The sequence below is a fragment of the Vicia villosa genome, unplaced genomic scaffold (assembly GCF_029867415.1).
Source record: "Vicia villosa cultivar HV-30 ecotype Madison, WI unplaced genomic scaffold, Vvil1.0 ctg.000037F_1_1_2_unsc, whole genome shotgun sequence".
NCBI lineage: Eukaryota > Viridiplantae > Streptophyta > Magnoliopsida > Fabales > Fabaceae > Vicia > Vicia villosa.
Genome location: NW_026704970.1, coordinates 2,952 through 22,445, shown reverse-complemented (window position 1 = coordinate 22,445; position 19,494 = coordinate 2,952). Strand labels below are relative to the sequence as shown.

At 34.3% G+C, this 19,494-nt stretch overlaps 1 protein-coding gene across 1 annotated transcript; it reads left to right on the top strand.

Annotated features, from left to right (window-relative positions):
• The first annotated feature begins 799 nt into the window (after positions 1–799).
• Positions 800–7,481, top strand: LOC131622660 (uncharacterized). Its single transcript, XM_058893695.1, has 6 exons — positions 800–1,319; positions 2,019–2,092; positions 2,723–2,872; positions 3,112–3,397; positions 6,333–6,566; positions 6,714–7,481. Exons 1-6 carry the CDS (start codon positions 1,164–1,166, stop codon positions 7,077–7,079), a joined length of 1,266 nt encoding a protein of 421 aa, XP_058749678.1. The 5' UTR covers positions 800–1,163; the 3' UTR covers positions 7,080–7,481.
• The last annotated feature ends 12,013 nt before the right edge of the window (positions 7,482–19,494 follow it).

The window sequence follows — 19,494 nt, the reverse complement described above, 5'->3', positions numbered from 1 at the left end:
CAGTTATGGAAGCCATCTTTTTTGTTTTTTCTTCTGTTGTGAGAAGAAGAATGAAGAAAAAAAAGATAAAGATAAAGGGGGGAAGGGAATGAGAGAAATGAATGAATGTATGACGTTTTAAACCTCCAACTCTCCCTTTAGGTTTTGTTTGGATTGACTAAAATGAACGGAGCGGAATGGAGTGGAGCAGAATGGAATAAAGATGGCGTTCCATTGTTTCGGTATTTCATGACGGAATATAAATATTTTGTCATTCCTCCCAAATCAGAGGGTATAAAAAAATGGTGCAAAATGATGGAATGAGATGAAATGCATTCCATCCGACTCCGCTCCCTTCCATCCGTTTGTAATCAATCCAAACAATGGAACATAAGTTAATACCATTCCGCTCCATTACATTCCACTCTTTTCCATCAAAGTGTAATTATGGATGAAACCGATGATAAACAAATTCATAACCTTCAAGCCTATAAATTTGTCCGGCTAACATTACTGACTAAAAGCCTTTATAGCTATTTTCTCTTAATAAAGTTTTGTTTAGTTTTTTTTTAGAAAAGGACCATTCCATAAAAAGTGTAGAAAAATCCTTTAGAAATTTCAACTTTAGAAATATATGTATTTAAGAGAGAATTGAATTGTAAAGAGAATAGAGAAATGAAATGTGAATGAGAATGAGAATTTCTCCTCAACTAATGGTTTGGCCCTTATTCAATACTACTAATATTTTTTTTTTTTAAAGGAGTCCACATCTTAGAAAAAAAAGAAAAAGAAAAAGAAAGAGGCGAGAACCTATTTGGATTCCAAGTTAGTGGTAAGAATAAGAAGAATGTAAAGAAAAATTGTGAAATTGGGTGGAAGTTGCAAAAACACACACGTTTAAACCAAGCGTGTGGTGGTTTCCGAAAAGTAGAAGCCAACAACAGCTGTTACACAAAGGCACCAATTTTCAATTTCAGGGCATCGTTGGCACTGTACCCCCATTTCCCCTTCCTTGTCTCCGAAGCCATCACTCGCCATTATTCTTGCCACTCAACCACCCAACCTCTCTTCTCTCTTCTCTCACCATCCACACATTCAATTTTCCCGGATCTACTCCATTTTTCGCCATCCCTTTTTCTGGCTAGGGTTTACGCGTTTTGCTGATCTCAAATCTGGTGGCCGGAATGGGGGTACTGGTTCCGGTTTTCTTCTATGTTATCGCTTTCCTTTGCACCGTTGGAGCCGTTGGTTTGGCGATTCTTCATATTTACAAGCATCTTCTCAATTACACTGAACCTACTTACCAACGGTATATTGTTCGGATCGTTTTCATGGTTCCGGTGAGTTTTTAGGGATTTCGTTTCTCACGCATTTACTCTGAATTGTTCATGTTTTTAACGAATTGTACAAGACTAATTGTATTGGTGCATGCTATTAGTTGGAGTGATTAAGATAATTGGATATTAAGCTAACCCTAGACCCTAGACGTGTCACAGTTGAAATGTAAAGTTAGTTTCATTATTTTCACTTAGTTTTGAGGCTTTTAAACTTCTTCTTATATGTAAACTTGAGAGCTCGAGAGGAGGTGAAGGAATTTGGATCAGAGTTTTTTATTTTAAAATAGAAAGTTGTTAATTATGGAACTTTTTGTAAGCTTATTGAGTGACTTACCTAGGTTTTACCTATGCTTAAAAATGGTGTGTCCGTGTCAGTCTCCGTGTCCGAAATCGAGACAGTAACTTCTGATTACATTTAATTTATTCATTTTTCAAATTATTACCGACATCAGTGGCGGTGTGTGTTTTTGGTGTCCGTGCTTCATGGAATGTAAATGCCCACACATGTATGGTTTGTGTGTTTCTCCATTGTTCTTTGATTTCTCCTTTTAGGTCTTTTGTTTTTGTCTTCATTTTCATATCGTAGTGTTCTTGAAATAAATATTAATGGGAATATTCTTAGTTTTTTTTGTTCTGTGACATTTCTTTTTATGATTCATTTCAAATAGGTATACTAAGCATTAATATAATTTTCTTTGGCAGGTTTATGCGCTGATGTCATTTATGTCCCTTGTTTTACCGGGGAGTTCAATCTATTTTAATTCAATCCGGGAAGTGTAAGTTTTCTGTGTTTCCGTATTTATCAGTTTACTTTCGTTGTTGACGATATTTAGACTGAATAATTCTTTCAGACTATTATATTTTGTTCCTTTCTGTTTCATGGTTAACACTTAGTACGTTGGTTGTGATTTAGATGATTAAATGATTACCATTACCGGTGATATATCATATAGTGATTGTATTTTCATCTTATAAAACACACGACTTCATGAATATTTAAGGTTCTTGATGTCTCTTTCTGTTGAGAAATCCCTTGAAGTGTATATGTTGAACACTGTAGTCTGGTACCATGCTCTTTCAAGTTCATTGTTTTTTCATGGAGTATATCTGAAAATTTATAATATGGGTATGTTTATGTTTACCTTTATAGTGAGTAGATGTTATGCTATGCTAGAGTTGCAAGAAGCTATCACAAGAATGGAAATGCGATTCCTCCCTTCATTTCCTATTTAATATGATTCCACTCTTCTGTATCTTCTTCTGCTAATCGGCTTACTTTTAGTTCTGAAATCTAAGTTCACCATGCTAACTGTTTGTCCTAGATTTAAAAATTATGAATTCCCAGATATCTATATTGATTAACCAAGTTCAATTTGTTAAGCATTTTCTCTTGTTCACTGTTTCAGCTATGAAGCTTGGGTCATTTACAATTTCCTGTCACTTTGTCTAGCATGGGTTGGTGGTCCTGGATCAGTTGTTATTAGTTTGAGTGGCCGGGCTATGAAACCATCAGTTTGTCTGATGACTTGTTGCTTTCCTCCCATACCATTGGATGGGTGAGTTTACATTTGACCCTTTGGTCTTTTTACGCAGGTTTTTTGGATAACCTTTTTTTTGTTTACAAAAACGGTAAGAGGTTAGAATGACATATGTGGCCCACAACATGGAAATTTGTTTTTATAGATTATTGGAAAATCACCTACACAACATATTGTGATACATACTTGTAGCATATTGGCATGATCGTCATATCATAACTAATTCTAGTTTTTCATTTCTTCAACTTCTATTGTAGGCGTTTCATTCGTAAATGCAAGCAAGGGTGTTTGCAGTTTGTGATCTTGAAGCCCATTCTGGTTGTTGTTACACTTATTCTTTATGCGAAAGGGAAATACAAGGATGGAATTTTCAATCCAAAGCAGTCATACTTGTATCTTACAATCATCTATACGTTCTCGTATACAATGGCCCTCTATGCTCTTGCACTGTTTTACGTGGCATGCAAGGATCTTCTTCAGCCATTCAATCCAGTACCAAAGTTTGTTATCATAAAGTCTGTTGTATTCTTGACTTATTGGCAGGTAATTTATATACATCTTTAATTTTTATGGTCTATTCTTTTCTCATATTTACGGCACTATCTTGTTACTGGTTGTAATGTGATGCTAGATGAACAGGAAAAGGATATTAGTGTTAACATAGAAAATGATCTTAATGTTAATGTCATGTAAAATGAATACTACTCTTCTATGAGGATGACTTATTTGATCTTAAGATGATCAATAACTTATTCGGAGCTGTTGGAAATAGAATATATGAATTATTTTTCCACTATCTAAGTAGTGTTGGAAATCATTGTATGTTAGGAATTGGAGTTAGCTTATTTACTTTTCATGTGAATTGTATTTTTTTATTTATGTTTTATTTGATCTTAAGATGATCAGTATCTTGTTTGGAACTGTTATAAATACTATATATGAATTATTATTCCACTATCCAAGTATTGCTAGAAATCATTGTATGCTAGGAATTTGAGTTGGCATATCTACTTTTTTTGTGATTATTTTTTTAATTTTTAATTTTTGTATATAAATATCTTTCAGCTGACTGTTTTCATTTCAACGCTCAAAAGTGGGTTTGATCCTGCATCTCATTTTCACTTATGTTGTAAAGTTCAGCCTCATCAAGGCTGGCCTCTGTTCTAAATCTCTCTACCTATCTCTGATAAGGCAAAGCCTCAGTTGTGTTCCTTTGTCCGCATTCCAGTATATCTATTTTCTTCCTGCTGTCTACTTCCATCCAGTGATTTTTCAACCGTTAATAGACCATCATTACTTAGGAGTGCCTCTCAATTTATAGAAGTTTTCAGAAGTCACGGTGTGAATACCATCTATTGCCATCCCATCACTTGTCTGCCTTTGGGTCTGTTTTGGGTCTCATGTTTCTCTGGTTTGAGCAGTGGGTCTTAGTATTTTGATGCTACTCCCCTATTATGTGCAACTTTTTGTCTAGTCCCTTTTTCATGGGATGGTCTGATAGGAGTAAAAAGGGTCCTATCTCTTTCTGTTGCATCTAAAAGGCTAAATGGAAATTAATTATTATGAACCCGTGCTCTGATATAAAAGCCTGATTGCCGGGTCTGTAAATTTTATCATTTGACAACCCCGGCCTCATTAAAGGGTGTGGCAATAAGTTGATCGTCACTTTATAACATTCTTTTGGCATGTATTGATCCATCTCTCTTGGTTCACCACTGTTCTTATTAATCTTATCTATGAAGCACAAACTCCGACACGGACACGCGACATGACATAGACACAGACACTCCGACATATGTCAAAAACATAGGACACCGCCACCGCTATATATGTCATAGTATTTGAGTTTCATTTACTCATCTAATATCAAAAAGAGTTAAAAATATTCTAATCAAAATTAATATCTTTAATTCTTCATTGATAACATTGATTAAATACATGTTTAACCCTTTTAATTGAGCGTGAGATTTGTCTAGAAATTGATAGTGTGTTGGGGAAAAGAAAAACACAATCTTTTTAAAGAAAACTTGTCTGAATTATTGGACATGCGTTGTATGAGTGTCATATGGGTGTCAGACACCGATTCAAAATGTGTCGAAACAAAGAAAAAAACCCAATTTTTGGGGACACTTATTTGACTTTTCCGACATGTGTCGTACGCGTGTCATACAAGTGTCAGACACCGTGACACGCCTACTTCTAGAGGTGTCTGTGCTTCATAGAATCTTATGAACATCGGAGAAAGGATAAGAATATTTATGCTAATGATGTCCAACCTCTGATGCTGTCCATAATTACTAATTAGAAAATTCTTCAAATGCACTGTCATGATTCAAATCTCCTGGTTGAACAAAGCTTTGTTTGCCGTCCAGCAAGTGAAGATGATTATGATTGACGAATGACCCTTGAAAGGTGTCGAATAAGTTAGATCAAATGCACATGTTTTTTTGTTTTGTTTTTTTTTTCCTTCTTTTTCATGGCATGCATAAGGATTTAAAAAATGTGAGAAATCAAGTTCTTGGCAAACTGAATTTTAATACAGTGGAGGAGCTGCCTGACTGTTTTTTTTGAGTTCTATTGACTAAAAAATCTGCCAAGTCTGCCTCTTAAGTAGTTTTATGTAGATGAAGGATGAGGACACCGTGGACATGGAAATGGGGGGTGTTCATGGTTGGTAATCAGCCACAATCCTTTTTTTTTTTGCAAAAGAATAGGACACATTCAATATTGATGTAATCCTTGCATGGTTTTATAGGAAAACATACAAACATGTTAACTCAAGCGTTGGATGTCAAAAAGAATGATGATATTCATCAAGAAAATAAAATTTTCAATAATGAGTATTAGTACCTCAAGTTAAAGGCTGCCTGCTGAAGTAGTGTCTCTTACTCAATGTCCCACTATAGTAAATCCTCATTTTGTTTATTCTTTTTTTTTTTTTTTAAATTTCTAGATCTTGGGTTTTGGACTCTTGTATCCTAAGATCATTTTGTTGGCGTCCTTCCTCTATCAAACTTATCTTCCATTAAAACTTCACATATTGTTACACTTATAAGTAGTTCAAAAGTTAAAACCGTGGCATTCGTCAAATCTCTTCGCTCCCTCAGATTTGGATTATATCATTCTCATTAGTTGGCCAACTCTGAATTTTTCAATGACCTTTTTTACCATTTCTTCTTACACACTAGCCAGAGCACTACACAGATGATTGACACACTTTGATCATGTGAGTTTTATCATCTCAACTATTGTCATCAACACTTTCAAGATTTTTTACTTTCCTAATTTTATTTAAAATTCTAAGCTTATTTAGAGTCATAGTAGTAAATAATAAAAGGAAAGTTGACCTTCATATGTGATGGGATCTAATTTAAAATTTTGAAGATGGCCTATGTGTTAGCTTGTTGCTTATTTTATTGTATTTGCTTTTTACACTAGAGGTTTGAAGTAACATGACTCTTTGTTTTTCATTTCTTAGGGGGTGCTATTCTTTCTTGCTGCAAAGTCGGGATTCATCAAGGATGCTGATGAAGCTGCTCTACTTCAAAATTTTATCATTTGTGTTGAGATGCTTATTGCTGCTGTGGGCCACTTTTATGCATTTCCGTACAAAGAATACGCCGGGGCTAACATAGGGGGATCCCGTGGTTTTTCTGCTAGCCTTGGGCATGCTGTGAAGTTGAATGACTTTTACCACGACACAGTCCACCAGGTGAGTCTCACTTCCTATGTTCTGTGACTTCTGTCCATATTTTGTAGAGTTGTTAGCAACACATTTATAGTGCCTTGAGTTGTTGAAAGTTGTGACCTTGTTTTTCTCTTCCAATTAATAATCTGATATCACTCAACTTTGTGGCAGTTCGCACCAACATATCATGATTATGTTCTCTATAACCACAGTGAAGGGGGGGAGGAAGGAACAAGGAAGTACAGGTCAAGAACATTTGTTCCAATTGGCCCAGAGATGGATAATGTGAGAAAAAATAAGCATATAATTGGCAATAAGGTAGATGACATACAGCTGGTGAGCTTATCTTCTGCTAGTAGTACTCCCTCAAATTCTGTCTCATTGCCTGATGCTTCAAACACCGATGTACTCAAATCTTCCCTGCTACTGGACGTCTCCAGTTCTGGGTCCATACCATATGATCTGACACTTATTGACTTGGATGTATCTAGTTACCCTGAAAAAGTTCCTGCAGCTGATAAAGCTGATGCTAGGTGATGATCATAAGGAACATTGAGAACTAAGTTGGTTGGGTAAATGTTATTGCAATAGAGAGGGTATGTGCATCCAACAATTTTTTTTGACCCGGAGTGAACTATGATCCTAGTGTGGTTTTTTACATTCCAGGAAAGGATTTAAGCAGACCGTTTGCCACCATACACGGGCGTGTCCATCTATATTAAAAAATCCGTTGTCAGATCCATTCCCAAGCAAACAAAATAGTCCTTGTTATTGGTATTGGTCTTCATTCTGTAATTGTCTGTGTTGGTTGTGTCCTATCACCTATGTGCAATTGTAGATACAGAACTTGTTTGTTGACATACAAGAATTGCAAACTCGACTGATTCTCAAGAGATTTGACTTAGTATTAATTTATTGATTCTTTTCTTCTATGTGTTATTAATAGGGTTCCTGTCGTTATTTACACCTTTGGCATCTTGTTGTATTTATGTTTTGATATTTACATATATTATTGATAACCCCCCTCTCAAGCACATTATTACTAATATTTGTGCTCTAACTCTTACAGTTTTTCATCATATTTTGGCAATTTTCTTCTCCTGAAAGATGACTTTTGAAAACTATAAACTGCCAAGACAAAAGCCAGCTTTGTTTGCCATACTTGGTACACATGCTACAATCCTCTAATTTGCCCATTATTTAGTTAACTTCTGTTTTTCAAATTTAATCTAAGGCGCCGATAAGTTTGTGTTTAAATGTTAGGTTTCAATCTCCATGTTACGAACCAGATTACTTTTATGCTCCGAAGAGCATACTCGAACTAGGACAAGCAAAATTGACCTATATCCATATTTTTTAGTGTAAAGGCGTGTTTTGGTTGGATGATGGGTTTCTATTCAACTAAGTTAAAAAAAGAACTTTTGATTTGATGGTGGATTTCTATTCAACTAAATTCAAAAGTACCATTATGTTCACCATATATAAATGAGTGAGAAAAGAGAGATAAGTATAAGTAAAATTTTGTGATTTTATTGATATTGCTATGAAAAGATCTCATTAGGTTGACATTTCAATAGTAAAATTAATACAAATTTAATTTTAGTTTGATGTTGAAACCGTAAATGAATGTTTATGACTTAAGTTTATGTTTAGAAAAAAAGACTTAAGTTGTATAAATAAGACTGATAAAAAACGGCACCTCATAAAACTTGAAACCAACAATTTGATATTTTATAAATATGGAGGAAAGAGCCGAATGGAGAGGTTCATAAGAATGCTTGAAGTTGCAGTTAATGTAGAAAGTTAGCTGTACCTATGTAACCAATCCAATCCAAAGAGATAACTGATCTCAAATTTGATTATCTAACTTTTTGCACAAGCACACCGTTATATTCATACGCCACCCAAGTTGCGTACCTCGCTTACTTACAAAATAAATTATCATTGTTCTTTCTATAACAATACACTGATCATCAATGCAATTGAGTATAATCAAAGGCATTATTTTTAAAGCTATTTCGTTACAAACATCATGGATATACACATTTGTCTTGATTGTATTTATTGTAACACGAGTTTGGTTAAGGTTAGACCGTTTCTAACATTACAAAAGCAATTTGACCCCACAGGATGAGAGAAACAATACCATACCCCTTTGGACAATAACACTACCAAACCAAACCATTCGGAAATCATGAAAAGGCAACAAAAAAAATGTTACAACCATGTGATTGTCTTAATGAGCACTCACGCATGAAACCATGGTTATACTTATGCATAGAGAAAAAAATTACTCCTATGGATGGCAATAATAATAAAAGTAATAGAAAATAGTGATTAGTGAAATATTGCATGTGTAGGGAAAATGTTAGAATTATTATTACTAAAATGAGACAACATTTTACACCAAATATTTACAGAATATTATTTATACGGTTAAAAGTATTTTTTTTCAAAAAAAAAAATTATTTATAAGAAAAATATTTTTTCAAAAAATATAAATAATTATTTTATAATAGGAGTATAAGATTAAATCATTAATCAACCTCATTACATAATTAACCACACAAATATATATTAACTACTTATTTTATTTATAATTTATTACTAATCAGTTTCATTACTTTAGTGTTTTTTCTGCAACAATATATTTAAGCGATAAATACAGTGTACAATAGAGTAGAGAAACCATAAAAAGAAACAGGACAATGTCTTAGCCATTGCGGCGGCGCACAGCACAACACAGGTCTGGTCGCGTATGAAACAAACCAAAACAAGAATACGTAACATTAAGGTTCGTGTATATGCATAACTTATAATAATGTTCATTCCCCTTTCTCCTCTTCCATTCTATAACATCTCATGCAACACTTCATCTCTCACCAAACCGTTTCTTCTATCTACCACTATTTAATACCATTCAATTTCATAATTACACTCATAAATTTTTATTTCTGTTATATCTTTATAGCAGTGTCTCACTCTCACGCCATGAAAATTACTCTAATTCAGAACAAGAAGCGTAGCAACAACAACAACAACAGCATCAACAGCAACAGCAACATGAATATGAGTATTAATCCGTTGTTTAAGAGTGATTCGTTTGGCTATTATTCTCATTACTGCTGCAACCCTCACGAGCAGCAAAACTACACATTGATGGAGAAGAGGCAACTGTTTCTTAGAAGCTATCAATTCACACGAAAAAAGAGCTTTCCCGAGAGAATCAAAAGGTGTTTGATTCGTGTCAAGAGAGTTGTATTACGATCTGCTAAGAAACTCAAGAGTATCAAATGTGGTTTCTATAACCGAAGATATAGGAACAAGTATATCAAAAGCAACTACTCCTCGTGTTTATGTTAAGGAAATGTCGATAGAATGTATTCACATTTATCGGTTACATTGGATACTCAATTGAAAGTGTGTATGTGTTAGTGTTAGGGTAGGTTTGTTACTCACCATCTCTCATATCTCGTGAGAGAATTGTGAAAGATTTATTTATTTTGTCATTTTTTTATTTTATGATTTGAGCACTTAGTTGTAAAAGTGATATTGTTAATGGTAATTTGGTATTATTTGCCTCAAATTGTAGTCTTTGTTTAGATGAATGCTATTCTATTGTATGGACTTTGAGATTTGCCATCACTCTTGTGAACAGAAACTTGTCTCATATAAACATTCGTTTATTAGTTGCCATGTGTTGTTTTGATAAGTTTAGAGGAAGGGAAGTCTAAAGAAAAATAGGACATAGAATATTTTTTCCATTTCAAATTTTCAATTAATATTTGATGAGAAAACAAATTATTATGCTTAATAAACATTGCATTTTATTAATTTTATATCTATCTTATATTATTTTACAAATTTATTGAATAAATTAATTTGTTTATCAATTAAATTTTAAATTAATATTTCCAGATCTATTTAACTCAATTTACACATAGGGATAAATATGTCTGAGGTTACCTTTTTTACTTTTTTTTTCAATCGTTGATTAAACCAATCACCCAAAATATATAAAGTTGCAACAAAATGCATATATTAGCATCCTAAATACATAAAGTAGCATAAAAAAAATATAAAGTCAGATCCTAGCTAATTCAACAAAAAAAAAAAAAACTCAAAGGACCAACTTAATACAAAAAAAACTTAAAGGACCAACCTGTTACAATAAAATAACTTAAAGGACTCCTGAAGTAATTATATCTTACACATATGAATTAAACTAACACATGTCAATTGAATTACTCCACCCGTTCTTATTAACTATTATTAAATTAATTATGATTACCTCACTATTACTGAAAGGGAATTGATTGACCTCCTGGACGAGTTTTCCATCATGAGCTCTAGAGAGATGGTGGAACTGATCGAGAGAGGATAACAAAATTGATGATTATCTTCATAAGTTTAACTTCTTTAAGCTTTCTTGGTTAGGACTCTTTTAATTACCCATCACTTACTACACCATCTTCTTTTTATTTTGTTTACAGAAAGTATGTCATCTATTCTAGCTTATAAGAGAAAAACTCGACCATAAGTAAAAAAAGTTACAGTCCATCTAGAAGACAAAGATGGGGTGATGACCGTACTGGATCTCCCATAAAAGATGAGGCCCCTCAGGTCCTCTCGGAGAGTTCTGTGCCATCTTCACTATGGGACAAAATGTTCCGTGCTGAAGACTTCTTCAATGAGTATTAGGTCATCAGTCGGACAGGAGCCGAGTACTTTTCTAACATGTTGTAAAGTCACCATTTGAGGGGACTTATGTTGGAGCACATGCTGTTCGAGGCTCATGATCAGGAAGACAAGTATGCTAATAATCGGCAGGCCAAATAGATCACCACTAAGGGGGCATTGGCTCAGGAGCAGAAGTCAGTAAATAATTTGATTAAAACGCTTAATGTGTTGAAGCGCTTTGAAACAAAACTCAAGGAAGCATTAAAAAGAGGAAGACAAGCGCCAAACCTCCCTTTACTGAAAACTAGTATGAAGAAATATCTTGAGGTTGACCTCATTTTCAAAAAGAAATGGGAGGAGGACTTGTCCTTCTACAAGGATGAGTTGGTGGACACTTCCGACCGATGCTTTGAGAGGGAAAAAGAACATGTGGCCTTCTTCTATCCCAACATGGACATGAGTGACTTGATTTATTCAAGATGGTCCGGGGTGGCTACGTCATGGACGAAGAAGGTGCAAGGTCCTCAAGGACGATCACCACTTGTCAAGAGGCGTTCATTCCTACTGAGCAGGATGGTGCCCCCGTTAAGCATAACAAGGTTCCAAGTTAGGATATTGTCCGCAACGAGGTTGTGTGGGAGGATGGGAAACCCCAGAAGAGGGGGTGAATTGTGCTATTTAAAAACATGATTAATTTTAACCTTTCTTAATTAAGATCACGTTAGTAAGTTTATAAGTGAGTAAGCGTTGTAGAAGTAAAGTATAAGAAAGTATATTGCTGAAAATAAAGAGGATAAGGATAGAAATATTGCACCAAAGAGTTATCCAGGTTTGACCGAACGGTGGCCTAGTCTTGTCCCCAAGAGGTCTTTTTGAAATTTTTTACTATAGACTTTTGAGATTTCAAAGGTTATGCCCACAAACCTTAATATAATTTGATATTGAGATTGTGAACATGCTTATCCCCAACCTAAAGACGACTTTTACCCCGACTTATTTTATCGAGACAATCAAATATTTATGGTTGATCTCTTTAATCAAAGCAAATATTTTTATGGAAAAGCTTAATAGATCAATAACAGAGATTTATGGTCGATCTCAAGAACCAATACTGAATCTCTTAAAGGTATCACACCCTTAAGACTATAAATGATCACCACAACCACTTACAAAAATATTCTCCTCATAGATAGAGTTTCGCTCAATAGCACTTAGGCAACCAACAATGAAATAGAAAAATATTAGGAGAGAGAAAAATACCAAAGAAATAGAAAATTGTTGGAAAGTGGCGTGGTTTCAAGTGGGGGAGACCTCCCTTTATAAAGTAGTTGGGATCAACCAAATATGAAAAGATCCATGGACCAAATTAATTATCTAATTGATTAGCCTAATTAATTACTCTAAATATGACCGTTGAGATGCCCAAAAAGGAAGGTTTTGATATAGAGCAGTTGCATATATTTATGGTTCAGTCTAAATGAATTAGGGAATAAGTTTGAGTAGATCTAATCGATTATATCAAAGTCATAGTCAATTAGACAAGACAAAATTTTCTCTCTAGCCATTTTCACATCTCCTAAGTCACCTGGCATAATTTCAAGACATTTTTCAAATATTTTATACGAAGTTTGATATGAAGGTCACAACTATTGAAGAAGCCTAAACTAAAGCAGTATCAAAGATGAACTCATTGGTTCTCTACAAACCTTTGAGGTGGCTATAAATGCGAGGTCTGAAAAAAAGAACAAGAGTATAGCCTTTGTATTCAATTCTAAAAAGGACGATGATCAAGGTGTGAGTGAAGATAGTTTATCAAATGTTATAGCTCTTCTTGGTAGAAAGTATACCAAATCCTTGTAGAAACGTTATAGAAGATGGAGGACAAATGTACAAGACAAAGTGTCAGACATTGGTCATCAACGTAAAAGAAAATATGAATACAAACCAAATAAAGGCAAATGAGCTCAATGTTATGAATGCGAAAGTTTTATCCACATTAAAGCTGAATGTACTACGTTTTTAAAGAAGTAGAAAAAGGGAATGTCAATCACTTAGTCCGATTCTAATGGTGAAAGTGAATAAGAAACAACTAATAAGGTGATGGCTTTCATTGGAAAATATGATTCTGGTAGTGATGTTGAAGAAATCAATGATGAAGAGTTAGTTGAAACATACAAAATTTTGTACAGTAAATGGAAGGAAGCTTGCATGGAAAGAGATAAACATAATAGAACTATAAGTGCTCTATATCAGGAAAAATAGAAATTTGTTTCAATCATCAATAGTCTGGAAGAATAAGTTACTCTGTTAAATTCCAAGCTTGACAATATGACAAAATATATTTGTATGTTGAACAATGGTTGAGATATGTTAGATGAAATCTTGGAAGTTGGGAAGATTTCTAGGAATATGAAGACTATTGGGTTTGACTACAACTTTATGAACAAAGAAATCAAAATTCTCACTAAGAAGTTTGTTCTCCCTATGAAGTAGAATCAATTTCTAATGTTGTGGACTTTATGTGACAACATCCGATTTGACACGTGTATCCTCAATATAGAGGCTACAAGAACTCTTATGTAAGAAGTGATCATTGTGGAAGATATGGTCATATAAGACCATACTGCTATAAATTGTATGGTTATCCTCAATCCTTTAGTCAACCTAGGCTCAACAGAAAAACATACAAAAAGGTTCAATCAAGGAAAGTGTGGAAACCCAACATAACATCCACAAGTCTTATAACTTAAACATCTATTAGAGTTTCCTCAAGAGAATATTGGTACTTCGATAATGGATGTTCCAGGCACATGATTGGAGAAAATAACTATCTTGAAGAGTTAAAACCCTACTCAATAGTTACGTTATTTTGGTGATGGTGCTAGAGGAAAATTCAAGGGTATAGACAAACTAGTTTTCCCAAGTTTCCCTAGCCTTAATGACGCGCTGTTGGTAGAAGGATTAACTACATGCTTGATATGTATAAGTCAACTATGTGATCAAGGCCTGAAAGTGATCCTCAACAAATCAAAATGCATAATTTCCAATAAATATCAAGAAGTGTTAATGAAAGGATCAAGATCCAAAGACAAATGTTATCTATGGGTATCTCAAAACAAAAGTCAGCCCTCAACATGTTTGATATCCAAAGAAGATGAGACCAAGCTATGAAATAAAAAACTTGGTCATCTCAACCTCAAGAGTATGAAAAAATTGTATATGAAGATGCTAATCAAGATGTCCCACAAGAAGCTCCAACACCTTATCACCTCAAAAGTTTTAGAGTTACTTCATATGAATCTGATGAGGCCTATGCAAGTAGAAAGTCTTAGTGGGAAAAGTTATATCTGTGTGTGTGGATGATTTCTCAAGGTATACTTAGTTCAAATTTATTTAAGAAAAATCAGAAACTTTTGATGTCTTCAAAGAGCTATGTCAACATCTCCAGAGATAAAAAGGGAAAGGGATAATGAGGATAAGAAGTGACCATGACAAAGAGTTCGAAAACTCTAAATTCTATGAGTTTTGGTCCTCTAAAAGGATTGGTCATGAATTCTCAACACCTATCATACCTCATTAGAATGGAGTGGTTGAGAGGAAAAATAGGACCTTACAAGAGTCAACTAGAGTTATGTTGCATGCTAAGAACCTACCTTACCATTTTTAGAATGAAGCCTTGAACACAACTTGTCATATTCACAATCGTGTGACCATAAGATTTGGAACAAAAGAAACTAAGTATGAGCTTTGGAAAGGAAGAAGGCATAATGTTAAATACTTTCATATTCTTGGTAGCAATTTCCACATCTTGGTAGATCGTGAGCATAGAACATATATGGATCCAAAGAGTGATGAAAGGATATTCCCAAGTTTTTACACCAATATCAGAGCATATATGGTATATAACAGACATACCAAGACAATGACAGAGTCAATAAATATTGTCATTAATGATACTCTCGAAGATAAGCAAGAAGATGAAGATAAAGATGATGTATCTCTTCAACAGACTGATGTCCCAACATATGTCCCATACACGGGGCCTGCCATTGAGTCTGAAAGCACAAATTCTAAAGATCCTCAAATCAACAAGGGACCACCAATCAGAATTCAGAAGGATCATCCCATTGAAAATGTCATAGGAAATCTAAATGAAGGAGTTATCATCAGATCCATAGAGATGATTTCCAACACATGTTTTATTTTAAAGATTGAACCAAAAAACATCTAGGAAGTTTTGACTGATGAACTCTGGATCAACACTATGCAAGGAGAATTGTACCAGTTCAAAAGAAACAAGGTATGGAAATTAGTTCTTAAATTTGAAGATATGAATGTCATTGACACCAAATGAATTTTCAAGAACAAGTTAAATGTACAATAGTGAGATTAGCTCACGTAATCACTGTGAGGGATCCTGTATCTTCTCACTTGAAGTTTGTGTCTACCTTTGACCTTGGAGATTTTTGGGATATTTATAGAGCCCCCTTGGGTCAGATTCTGTAGAAAGGAAAATGGTTTCCATGCCTTTCAGGTCAAAGACATGGGAAAGAGGAAGACTAGGTCTTTTCTATAATCACAGAGAGATGGTTCTCTCCATTTGAGCCGTTCTTCTAGCCGATTATCACTTTGAAACCATTACAGTCATCTGGAGTAAGCAAAGAATCAATTCAGATGGTCTGAATCCAATTGAGTGGCGTGTCGCTCTGCTTCGAACGACTCATTATCCTGAGTTGGACACTCACCCAATATTAAGACAATTAGCTAGGATTGTGTACTCATATAACACAAGATTTGATAAGGATACGCAACATACTTTTAACTAAAATTTACATGAAATAATTAATATTATGTTAATAAAATAAAATGATTCTTATTTGAAAACATAGAGTACGATGAAAAGAATGCATAAACAATCTATTCTCACTTGCATAATTGGTAATGTCTCTCTGGAGCTCCGACTTTAGCTGATAATAAACCATAAGTAGGGTCCATCCAATATGAAATTGTTGAGAAATATGGTAACTAAATCCTCAGTCAAAAAAATAAGATATCATAGACTTAGACAAAACAAGAAGTAGTAGGTACCAACTAACTTTATGCTATAAATAAATAAACTAAAAGAACAAATTAGAGTACTAACAATTTTCCAACTTTAATTAGATATCAAATTTCACAGCCAGATACATTCCATAGTAACCAAAATGATTGGCTTTAGCTTATATGCCATCAATCATTGCACATGCATCATTCAAATATTCCTTCACCCACCAACTACTTTATTTGGATTATCTAAGAATTTATTAAAACCGCAACGTGAGTGATTTATAGCCATGTGTTGTCATGTTTTAAAATGATGTAGTTTTGTCTCTACTCGTTTGAGTATGGTGGAAACCATGTGTTATATAAGGTATCTATTTCTGACATAGGTTACTATTAAAATTAAGATCATTACCATGTTGCAGTATTTGGCTACTAAACACATGAGATTTGGCTACGAAAAGTTAACAAGTAGTAAAAGGATTATGAGAGTTGGAAAACGTTGCAGTTGGGTGAAGTCTTTGAATGGAAGATTACGTGGTCTAAGGTTATCAAGGTCTAGGAAGTTTTTCTCAACAGTTATGTTTTCAAGCAGAACTGTGAGAATCTACAAAGAAGTTGTAGATAGAATCATGAACATGGAAAACAGTTATCCAACTATTGTTCTACCTACTCAATGGGGTCTTCCTACTCTAGTTCATCCCTCAGCTGTTTGTAGGAGAAGTGTCATGATTCCTCCTAACAGAAAAATAATTTTGTATTAATTGAAAGTTTCTATGGTATTGAATGCTAGATGTGGTTATTGACTTTCTTATTCATTCATGTTACAAGCAAACTTTTTGTTAGAGGGTTTCTTGCTTCTTTGATGTTCAACTTTGTTCTTTAGCTTTATTCATATATTGTTCTTATTCATCATAGTAAGATTTTTATCTAATAACACTGTAAAATTATCCAACTACACCTAAATATCAAAATTGTCCTTATTCAAATAAATTATGCAAAAATCTTTCTTTTATCTTTCACTCTAAATTTTTACCTTATTATGAATGTGTTTTTTATCAATGATTCATACATAATATTGGAGAATAAACCATCAAAAGATAGGTTTATTATCTTTATGTAACTAAATGGTTACTAAATTAGTTAGGGTGGTTAGGTTGTGTAACTAACTTCAAGTTAAAATCTGTAATTAATGATCTTAACTTTTATAAAAAGAAACTTTTCCCTTTTTCAAAAGTAATAAACACTATTAAATCAATAAGATATCTCTCTCTAATAGTAAAGCAGAAATCGTATATTAAACAAAAAAAAAAGAAAAAAAATAGTGGTACAGAGTACATAAGTAGTTAAGGGTATCAGAAGTGCGTAAGGACTACAACCCAGGCGATCGACCAAGCCGAAAACAATAAGAAAAGCTAAAAAAACCATAACTAGAGGGAAGAAACTAACAAACAATCTATTTTCTTTCCCATGCACGAGTGTTCATTCAATTTGGTATCGTACGCCTAAGAGGGACCCATTTTCACTGCATCATCACCATCTTCGTTGAAGATTCAGGCTTCAAAGAAGCTTCATAGTTTGAAAATCGTGTTCCGCGTCGAGTTTTAGAGAAACTTCAATGGCAGATCTAGTTCACCACAGGATTCACATCTTGGAGTTCAAACTCCTAAGAAACATCAACACAACTTGCGTTTTCAGTTTTTGCAAATACGTGTGCGCCAAAACTGTCAATCAAGCTTCAAGAAAACAATTTCTTTTTGTGGAATAAATAATTCGAAGGTCATTCTCTCACACAAACTCCACAAACTAGTAGTAAATACTCAAATCCATGCCACGTTCAAAACAGAAAATGATAGAATTGCTAAAATAGTTTCTACAAATTAGTGTTATGTACATGAACTAGAATTGATCGGTGATTAATTGACAAGGATCATAACGATAGACTCCAGCTTTCACTACGGTGGAGAAGAGAATGATATGCAAGGTTAGCACTACCATGCCCAAGTCAGTATGAGAGTGAGATGAAGTGACTCAGATTTGAATTTGAATTACTTGAGAAATGACACATCCCCTATTTTATACAGTAGGGCAATTATAACGACTAGTTAATCTAACAGTGTGAGATGTAGAGATCTGTCTAATTGATCTTGGGCTGGGATACATGCTTCCACGTCTTGGATTGTGTACATATACGACATGCAGTCTCATGAGCTATTTCACTCTCAAGGTTGTAGTTATTTGGCATTATGGACAACCCAAAACAATTCCCCTCCCAAGCGCTTGCCCTTGTTCTATAGGGTAAGAGAATTATTGAGTTTTCTTTCTTCTGCCGGTCATTGATCGGTTTGAGTGAAAAGTTGTGATATGACAATTTTTGGAATACCGTTTCACACACAAATCAGGAGGATCGCCAAGACCTGCAACATGTTGGACTTTGTGAACTGGGGGGTGTACCTGCAAGGTACTTCCATGCCAAAGTGAGAAGAGAGAGCAATGAGAGTGCAAGTACAAGGTAAAGTGAGAGTGAATGAATGAATACCTGACCCTCAAATGAAAGAGGGTATTTATAGCCCAAACGCTGGGCTAAAATTTCCTAATTGGGCCGAATCCATATGATGCCCACGTGCTAGGAAACTGCCAGAATCCTACGTGGTAGGGCCGAGTCAGCAAGTGACTCACATTCTGGTTGGACAGAGCGTAGGGTTTGGAATGAGCTGCCCGAATCCTGCGCTAGTGGGTTTGACCACATGCTCTTTAGTGGACACGTGGTTTGATGTTTGTAACGGCTAACGTGTGTTATTGGGCCTGAAGCGTAAATGGGCCTGCTCGGCCATAGTTCCAGATTGGGCCTGTTCGACCCCAGGCAAGAGACTTGGGCTTGCTCGGCCGAGACCAGAATAAATTCTTCTCATTTAAAAAATTCTAAAGTTTGGTGAATAAATATTTTACACTATTCTAAACATGTATGAAAAAAATTATTCAAAAATTAAAAGATAATTAAATAGTTTTCAAAATTTAAAAAAATAGCGGAAATTAAAACCGAATTCATAAAATTTTTGTAAACACTAAAAATAAAATTTAAAATATTTATAAACAATCAAAAACATATTTAATTTTTTAGTAACATATTCTTAAAAAAAAAACTTTCTCTCACATTATTGTTTATTTATTTTTTTGATTACTTGGTTCATGAACGAAGCTAAACATTATAATTGTCAAAACTTAAAATAGA

Bases quoted from the DNA above. Each gene is read 5' to 3' on its own strand.
- LOC131622660 (XM_058893695.1), top strand. From the start codon at position 1,164: ATGGGGGTACTGGTTCCGGTTTTCTTCTATGTTATCGCTTTCCTTTGC. The intron at 2,873-3,111 runs GTGAGTTTACAT...CTTCTATTGTAG, and splicing joins CCTCCCATACCATTGGATGG to GCGTTTCATTCGTAAATGCA. The intron at 6,567-6,713 runs GTGAGTCTCACT...ACTTTGTGGCAG, and splicing joins ACCACGACACAGTCCACCAG to TTCGCACCAACATATCATGA.